Source organism: Mandrillus leucophaeus, unplaced genomic scaffold (genome assembly GCF_000951045.1).
Source record: "Mandrillus leucophaeus isolate KB7577 unplaced genomic scaffold, Mleu.le_1.0 Scaffold104, whole genome shotgun sequence".
Lineage (NCBI taxonomy): Eukaryota > Metazoa > Chordata > Mammalia > Primates > Cercopithecidae > Mandrillus > Mandrillus leucophaeus.
The window spans coordinates 1,465,204-1,474,684 of record NW_012098543.1 but is presented as its reverse complement, the minus strand read 5'-3'; the positions used below and the strand labels follow the sequence as shown (position 1 = coordinate 1,474,684).

Genomic DNA, 9,481 nt, shown 5'->3' with positions numbered 1-9,481 from the left:
TGTACTCCATGAGCAAATGGGTAGCTTACAATAAGGGGTCAAACCATCCTTAAGGGATCCTTTGTCTCCTCTTGTGGCTACCTGGGACCCAAGGTTCGCATATATGCCCACCAAGTATATGGCATGGTTTACTGATGTCTCTGCAAAACAATAAACACACAGGGTCTACTGGGCTTCAGCCCAATGGATGGCCATTCTTTGACCCAGTGAATGGCCATTCAGCCAGTGGAAGGCCATTCTTGACTACGACTAGACACAGACATTTTGCCTAATTAGCCAAACTGCATGCATTGGTAATGGCCCCTGCAGGCCACATCCACCACCATATCTCATCATGTTTTCATGACTCATGAGCCATGCAGACTTGTGTGGAACCCTTTAATGCTGCAGGACAATAGGGGCTCCTTTGGTCCACCCAATCTTTGAAACTGTTGTATTAAGACCTTTGTTTCAACTCCATCAATTTCCATTTCCATTTCACTCATCCCATTTTTTTTTTGAGACAGGGTCTCGCTCTCACCCAGGCTGGACTGCAGTGGTTCAATCACTGCTCACTGCAGCCTCGACCTCCTGGGCTCCAGTGATCCTCCCATCCTGGCCTCCCGAGTTAGCTGGGACCATAAACGTGCACCACCACACCTGACTAATTTTTGTATTTTTTGTAAAGACTCGGTTTCGCCATACTGCCCAGGCTGGTCATCCCATTTCTTAACTACCATCTAAAGATTTCCACTCTGCTGGGAGGACAGCCATGAGATGGAGTCTCGCTCTGTCACCCAGGCTGGAGGAGTTTAGTGGCACAATCTCAGCTCACTGCAACCTCCCCCTTCCACGTTCAAGCCATTCTCCTGCCTCAGCCTCCAGAGTAGCTGTGATTATAGGCATGCACCACCACACCAGCTAATTGTTTTGTATTTTTAGTAGAGACGGGGTTTCACTGTGTGGGCCAAGCTGGTCTCGAACTCCTGACCCTAAGGGGTCCACCCGCCTCGGCCTCCCAAAGTGCTGGGATTACAGGTGTGAGTCACCATACCCAGCTCATGAATGCTTGCTTTATTCACCTTTTTTCTTAATGACCATTTAAAAATGTCCACCTTCATGAGAGAAGTCCTTTGAATCTCCATTATTTTCCCCCATCCATTTTCTTCTTAATTAACTTGATATTGTTAATTGGCACTTGAAAGTTCCAACAGGAGATGTGGAGACAGCAAATTTGATAAGGCTTCCTGAGCTGTCTTTTGGTTTTGTAGAAGTAAGGTACCGTGGGATGTATACATTAAAGGAACAACCTTAAATTATTTTTCTCTCCTTCCTTGCTTGTAGTTCTCAAGAACAATTTCAGAATGTATTGGGAAGGTAATACCCTGAAATATGAAGAAACTGGCCCAAGCAGCCTGGGCTCCATTCCAGAGTCCCCTGCCCCTCTTTCAAAAAACAGGATATCCTTCAGTGCTTTAGGGTGGCTCATCACGAGGCCATGTGCCATAAAACCTAGGATGGGTGCTCTCTGGGATCCATCAGCATCAGTGCCGGTGGGACACCAGTAGATAAGACTCCATCTTCCTCAAGCAGTTTTCCTGAGCCTTGGGGGACCAGCTTGCAATGAATCAATCCTAGGCTTCTACTGCCCCTTGTTGCCTGTCAGTAGTAAACTCACTTTATTGAACTTGTGTGCATGGGTTCTGTCTCACTGGAGTCAGACATTTGGTAACCAGTGCGAAGTGAACCTACATCACAGTCAAGAGAGTTTGTAATCCTCCTATGCTTGGTGGTGAGAATGTACAATGGCACACCCACTATGGAAAACAGTATGTTGGAAAACTTCCTCAATAGGGTACCTACAAAACCTTAGAGCAAACATCATACGTCATGGTCAAAAAGTGAGATTCCTTCCCAAGGTTGGGGACAAGGCAAAGATGTACACTGTTACCACTTTTATTCCACATAGTGTTGGCAATTCTTGGCTGACGGTAGTGGCTCAGTCTGTAATCCCAGAACTTTGGGAGGCTGAGGCAGGTGGACTGATTGAGTCCAGGAATTTGAGACCAGCCTGGGCAAGATGGGGAGACCCCATTTCTACAAAAAAACCCTGAAAATTGGCTGGTGGCTGGGCGAGGTGGCTCATGCCTGTAATTTAATCACTTTGGAAGGCTGAGGCAGGAGGATCCCTTAAGCCCAAGTGTTCAAGACTGCAGTAAGCTCTGACTGCACCACCGCACTCCAGCCTGGGTAACAAAGCAAGACCCCATCTAGAAAAGAATAATAAATGAAATAAGAAAAATAAGAGACCAAAAAGGAAAGCATAATAGTGTACATGATGTGATGGCTGTGGTAAGCTAATGACCCCCACCCCCAAAGATACACATACAAATGATTTCCGTTTCAATAGCTCTATACCCTGTATTACATGGTTTCTCAAAGCAGAGTTTGCAGATGTCATCTGGCTGAGGACCTTGAGATGGCAGAATATCCAGGATTATCTGGTTAAAGCAACATCATCACAAGAGTCCATATAGGAAAAATACAGGTGGACTTAGAATCACAGAGAATTGGCAATGCTTGCATAGCAAAGACACAAGGAGATTTTATGACACTACCTTCTGACTGTGAAAACGGAGGGATGTAGACCATGAGGTAAAGGATCTAAGTGGCCTCTGGAACCTAGCAGGGGTAAAGAAATAAACTCTTCCCTAGAGATTCAAGAAGGATCATAGTTTTGTAAACCTGTTTTGACTTCTGACCACCACACATTAACAGCATAAATTTGTGGGGGTTTTTTGTTTTGTTTTTGAGACGGAGTCTTGCTCTGTCGCCCAGACTAGAGTGCGGTGGCACGATCCCGGCTCACTGCAACCTCCACCTCAGGCAATTCTCCTGCCTCAGCCTCCCGAGTAGCTGGGATTACAGGCATGTGCCACCGCGTCCGGCTAATTTTTGTAGTTTTAGCAGAGATGGGGTTTCACCATCTTGGCCAGGCTGGTCTCAAACTCCTGACCTCATGATCCACCTGCCTCGGCCTCCCAAAGTGCTGGGATTACAGGTGTGAGCCACCATGCCCAGCCTAAATTTGTGTTGTTTTAAGCCACTCACTTTGTGGTAATTGTTACAGCAGCAATGGGAAATTAATAGAATAGTTTATGTAGAAAACCCTAAGAAATCTAAAAAATCTGGAGAACGAGATTTTAAGGAAATAGACTACGAAGTTAACATACAAAAACTACTTTATTTCTATATACTAGCAATTAATACATGGAAATTGAAAATAAAATACAATACTCCTCTGGTTTGAATATCCCCAACAAAACTCATTTGGAAACTTGGTCCCCGGTGTGGCCATATTGAGAGGTGGAGCCTTTAAGAGGTCACTGGATCATGAGAGTTCTGCTGTCATGAATGAATCAATCCATGCACAGATTAGTGGACTGTGTTATCATGGGAACAGAAGTGATGGTTTTATAGGAAGAAGAGAGACCTGAGCAAACAGTATACTCAGCGCTCTCACAATGATGTGCCACATTGCTTCAGGATGCCGCAGTGTGTCTACCAAGAAACCCTTAACAGCATTGACCAAAAAGGTCAAAAAATGTCTAATTTTAGCAAGGAGACCTTTGTTTCTTACAAAGGGTCACAGCCTGCAGGCTAGCCATCTGGCAGGGTGGGAAGCATGGTCTCTATCAGAAGCAACACAGGTAGTTCAGAGGAGGAAAGCTGCCGCAGGAATTTATGCTGAATAGCAGTATGTTGAATATTTAGTAAACATACTCAACAGGTTATGGGAGAGTCATGCCTGTGTGTGATAAGCAAACATACATGTTCCTAGTTTATCTACCAGAACAAAATAAAACTCTCATTTTCTATATTCACTCTTAAGAGGAAACTCACGAACATTAATCTTTTCAAATTATATCAATATTCCAAGAACATCATGAAGGAGGTTTTATCTTTATTCTCCACTTTTTTTTTTGAGACAGTTTTGCTCGTTGCCCAGGCTGGAGTGCGGTGGCGCAATCTCAGCTCACTGCAGCCCCTGCCTCCTGGGTTCAAGCCATTCTCCTGCCTCAGCCTGCCAAGTAGCTGGGATTTACAGGCGTGCGCCACCACATCTGGCTAAAGTTTTTGTATTTTTAGTAGAGATGGGGTTTCACCATGTTGGCCAGTTTGGTCTCGAACTCCTGACCTGAAGTAATCTACCCGCCTCAGCCTCCCAAACTGCTGGCATTACAGGCGTGAGCCACCATGCCTGGCCAAATTAAAAAAAAAAAAATTTTTTTTTTTTGAGACCGAGATTAGCTCTTGGTGCCCACGCTGGAGTGTAATGGCATGATCTCAGCTCACTGCAACCTCCACCTCCCAGGTTCAAGCAATTCTCCTGCCTCAGCCTCCCAAATAGCTGGGACTACAGGCATGCACCACTAAGCCCAGCTAATTTTGTATTTTTAGTAGAGAAGGGGTTTCACTATGCTGGCCAGACTGGTTTCTCCTGACCTCGGGTGATCTGCTTGCCTTGGCCTCCCAAAGTGCTAGGATTACAGGCGTGAGCCACCGTGCCTGGCCTCACTTTTATTTCCCATATTCTTACTATGTATTTTCACTTCATGGAAAACAAGATGCATAGCATAAGTCTTACTTGGCATACAAGAAACTGATGTGGAAATATAATAATATGGTGCATATGCATCAATGGCAATGCAGATTTTGGGGTGTAAGAATGTGAAATTAACTTTCAGTAAGATTTTCATTATACCCCCAAAAGTATCCTAAGCCACAGTGTGGGGCACATAATTCAAGCGCAAAATGTGGTTATAGGTTTCCAAAACTGTGTTATTTGATTTCACCATGAAAAAAATTGTTCTTGATCCTTTAAGAGTCTAGTGGTGCATTGTTATTATGTTATGAAGTATCCTACTGAGACAGGATAAAACTATGTTGGCAGAAAGAATGTGATTCATTCATAGAGAAAAACCATTCTATTTTATTAGTTAAAACATTATATCTATGATACATTCTGAATAAAACATTAGCAAAGTGTGCTTTAAGCAGATAATGTGAGTTCTACTAAAGAATATGTTACTCTACTTCTGTTGATTAAACTCTTCACTCTGACTACTCTCTCTTCAATTTCTTTCTTTTTTAGATGGAGTTTTGTTCTTGTTGCCCAGGCTGGAGTGCAATGGCATGATCTTGGCTCACCACAACCTCCGCCTCCTGGGTTCAAGCGATTCTCCTGCCTCAGCCTCCCAAGTAGCTGGGATTACAGGCACCTACCAACATGCCCAGCTAATTTTATATTTTTAGTAGAGATGGGGTATCTCCATGTTGGTCAGGCTGGTCTCAAACTCCCAACCTCAGGTGATCCACCTGCCTCAGCCTCCCAAAGTGCTGGGATTACAGGTGTGAGCCACTGCGCCTGGCCTCTCTCTTCAATTTCAAAAACAAGATCAATTTTTCATCACTCTTTGCTAAACAACAGGTATTGCTCTTTAATGGATAAGGGGGCGACCTTTTCCCCTGCAGTATTTCTACCACACAATCAGTGTCTAATTACCTATTACTCTCCTCCCACAAAAATCCCAATGTCCTAGGGTCTTGGCCTGCTCCATTTCATGTTCAGTTGATAGACCATTTCTTTCTCCTAAGCCACAGTACTCTCCTGGTAGGAGAAAGGCACCCTGAACATTATCAGAATGGTGAGTGACATCACGGTTTTACATTGTTTTTTGCCACTCCCAAATGCTAATTCCGACAATACTTGATTTTAAAAGCAAAGTCCTCCTTCTTCACAAATTGGATAGAAATAATCCTTCACCTAATTAATGATCTTCACCCAATCGATGATCCTTCCATCCCAATGATCTTTCCAAGAAACCACCATGGAAGGTGTGTAAGGATGCACAATAACAGATTTCAAAGTTCACATTGAAACTCAACAGTAGGCTTTCCAAAAAACCTTAAATAACTCAATAAAACATTTCATAAGGTGAAGGTAACTGACTGCCTACAAATATCCTGCAATCTTTTCATATATGAGTTAAAAAATATAATTTTTAGCATATTTGGACTGGTGAGTATTCTACAGTGTATAATATCAAAGGCAAACAGGGAAACCAGAGACTGTTATTCCTCATAGGAATTCTCACTTACCGTCAGTCACTGGGTAATGGCCTAAGGATGCATATTACATTTGTTTGGTTTCATCAAAGATATAAATTTTGATGCCTAGTAACCTGCGAGGCCTGGATAAACCCTCTGCCACATGTTTACATGATGTCTCTTGCTTACGGCCTCTCGTATCTATTAATGCTTCAACCCATGAGGGATTAGCCACTGTCACTGCATTTGTAAGGATTCTGTCAAGAATGAATTAACTGATGTGAAAAGAGTGAATTGTACCTAATGACCTCACCACACTCATTTGTAAGGTTTCTCTCCGGTATGCATTCTGTGATGACTTGCAAGATTTGAACTCTGCCTGAAGACCTTGCCACACTCATTACATTTGTAACGTTTTTCTCCAGTGTGGATTGCCATATGGGTAGTTAGACTTGACCTTACCCTAAAGGCTTTCCCACACTCTGTACACCTGTAAGGTTTCTCTCCAGTATGAATTCTTCGGTGATTTGCCAGGTGCGCATTTTGAGTAAAGACCTTGCCACATTCGTTACATTTGTAAGGTTTTTTCCCAGTATGGATTGCCTGATGGGTGGTTAGGCTTGAACGAACACTGAAGGCTTTCCCACACTCATTGCATCGGTAAGGTTTCTCTCCGGTGTGAGTCCTTTGATGATTTGCAAGGTGTGAATTTTGAGTGAAGACCTTGCCACATTCATTACATTTGTAAGGCTTCTCTCCAGTGTGGATGACCTTATGGGTAGTTAGGTTTGAATGCATACTAAAGGCTTTGCCACACTCATTACACTTGTAAGGTTTCTCTCCCGTATGAATTCGCCGATGAGTTGCAAGGTATGAATTGTGCCTAAAAACCTTGCCGCATTCATGACATTTGTAAGGTTTCTCTCCAGTATGTATTGCCTGATGAAAAGTTAGGCTTGAACGATCACTAAAGGCTCTGCCACAGTCATTACACTTGTAAGGTTTTTCTCCAGTATGAACTCTCCAGTGCCTTGCAAGTTGTGACGTTTGAGCGAAGACTTTCCCACATTCATTACACTTGTAAGGTTTCTCTCCAGAATGAATTCCCCGATGACTTCTAAGGTGTGATTTTTGAGTGAAGCTCTTGCCACATTCAATACATTTGTAAGGTTTCTCTCCAGAGTGGATTGCCTGATGGGTAGTCAGACTTGAACGAACACTGAAGGCTTTCCCACACTCATTACACTTGTAAGGTTTCTCGCCAGTATGAATTCTTCGATGATTTGCAAGTTGTGAATTTTGAGTGAAAACCTTGCTGCATTCATTGCATTTGAAAGGTTTTGTTCCAGTATGGATGACCTGATGGGTAGCTAGGTTTGAATGCATACTAAAGGCTTTGCCACATTCATTACACTTGTAAGGTTTCTCACCAGTATGAACCCTCCGATGCCTTCCGAGGTACGAATTGTACCTAAAGACTTTGCCACATTCATTACATTTGTAAGGTTTTTCTCCAGTGTGGATTGTCTGATGAATAGCTAGGCTTGAACGAACACTAAAGGCTTTGCCGCACTCATTGCACTTGTAAGGTTTCTCTCCAGTGTGAATTCTCCAATGACTAATAAGGTGTGAATTTTGAGTGAAGAGCTTGCCACATTCATTACATTTGAATGGTTTTTCTCCAGTATGAATCAACTGATGGGTAGTTAGGTTTGAATGTCCTCTAAAGGCTTTTCCACACTCATTACACTTGTAAGGTTTCTCTCCAGTATGAATTCGCCGATGAGTTGCAAGGTATGAATTGTGCCTGAAGACCTTGCCACACTCATGACATTTGTAAGGTTTCTCTCCAGTATGGATGACCTGATGAATAGTTAGATTTGAACGAACAGTAAAGGTTTTGCCACACTCACTGCATTTGTAAGGCTTCTCTCCACTATGAATTCTCCTATGACTCGTAAGGTTTGAATTCTGAGTGAACGCCTTGCCACATTCATTACACTTGTAAGGTTTTCCACAACTGTTTGCTTTTCGTCTTTGTGTGAGTAATGAAAAATGGTTAAGTTCATGATATTTTTTAGACCTGTGGGTTTGGACACTAGAAGGAATTTGTTGAAGTGGTGACACTGAGGAACCATTGTTCGTAGACTTCTCAACTTGCTTACATTCATACATTTTCCCTTCACCTTGAAATAGCTGCAGTTCAGGCAGATGCGAATGAAAGCTTACTCCCAGCTGATTGTTAATAAGCTTGTTTTCTACGTCTCTTCTGTCGCGCTGATCTCTTTTACGTTCTTTCTGGGTCATAAGCACTCCCTTGTAATTTCCTGTGTCATCTCTCCATTGACACTCAAAGTCATGCATATTTTTCTGAAGTTCCTTGAAGGAAAAGTCTTCAATGTCAGGGCTTTCGTGTCTTTCCAACATCACTGTGTGGAATACTGCTTCTGTACTGCTCTTCTCTTTTGGTAGCAAATCCTTGGTTGTACATTTAGGAGGGATATCTATAAGACATAAAGAACCACACATTTCCAATTAATTACAGTAAATAAGTATTTTACATTGAAAACATATTCCACCAAAAGTAATACTTATATTGAACAGACTTTGGAACTTCAGAACCGTGAATTTCAATTTTTAGGAACAAAAATGTAGTTGTTTTTTTTTTTTTGAGACAGAGTCTCGCTCTGTCACCCAGGCTGGAGTGCAGTGGTGTGATCTTGGCTCACTGCAAGCTCTGCCTCCCGGGTTCACGCCATTCTCCCACCTCAGCCTCCTGAGTAGCTGGGACTACAGGCGCCCACCACCATACCCGGCTAGTTTTGTTTTTGTACTTTTAGTAGAGACAGGGTTTCACCATGTTAGCCAGGATAGTCTCGATCTCCTGACCTCGTGAGCCACCTGCCTCGGCCTCCCAAAGTGATGGAATTACAGGCATGAGTCACCACCCCCAGCCAAAAGTAGTATTTTTTAACAAAGAAAATGCAGTTACATGTAATTCAAATATTTGGGAAGGGCTGGGTGTTGTGGCTCATGCCTGTAATCCCAATGCTTTCGGAGCCTAAGGTGGGAGGATCACAGGAGGCCACGAGTTTGAGACCAGCCTGGGCAACATAGTGAGACCCCATCTCTACAAAAACAAAATAATTTAAAAATTAGGCCAGGCGCGGTGACTCATGCCTGTAATCCCAGCACTTTGGGAGGCTGAGGAGGGTGGATCATGAGATCAGGAGATTGAGACCAGCTTGGCAAACATAGTGAAACCCCATCTCTACTAAAAATACAATAATCAGTCAGGCGTGGTGGCATGCACCTGTAGTCTCAGCTTCTCAGGAGGCTGAGGCAGAATCGCTTGAACCTGGGAGGTGGAGGCTGCAGTGAGCCGAGATTG

General features: G+C 43.2%; 1 protein-coding gene across 1 annotated transcript in view; it reads right to left on the bottom strand.

Annotated features, from left to right (window-relative positions):
* Positions 1-4,270: 4,270 nt before the first annotated feature.
* Positions 4,271-9,481, bottom strand: part of ZNF160 (zinc finger protein 160) — a 48,907-nt gene continuing 43,696 nt past the window's right edge. The window contains exon 6 of the mRNA XM_011980194.1: positions 4,271-8,600. Within this exon, the coding sequence (XP_011835584.1) occupies positions 6,409-8,600 (2,192 nt within the window). The 3' untranslated portion in view covers positions 4,271-6,408. The remainder of the gene's footprint in view (positions 8,601-9,481) is intronic.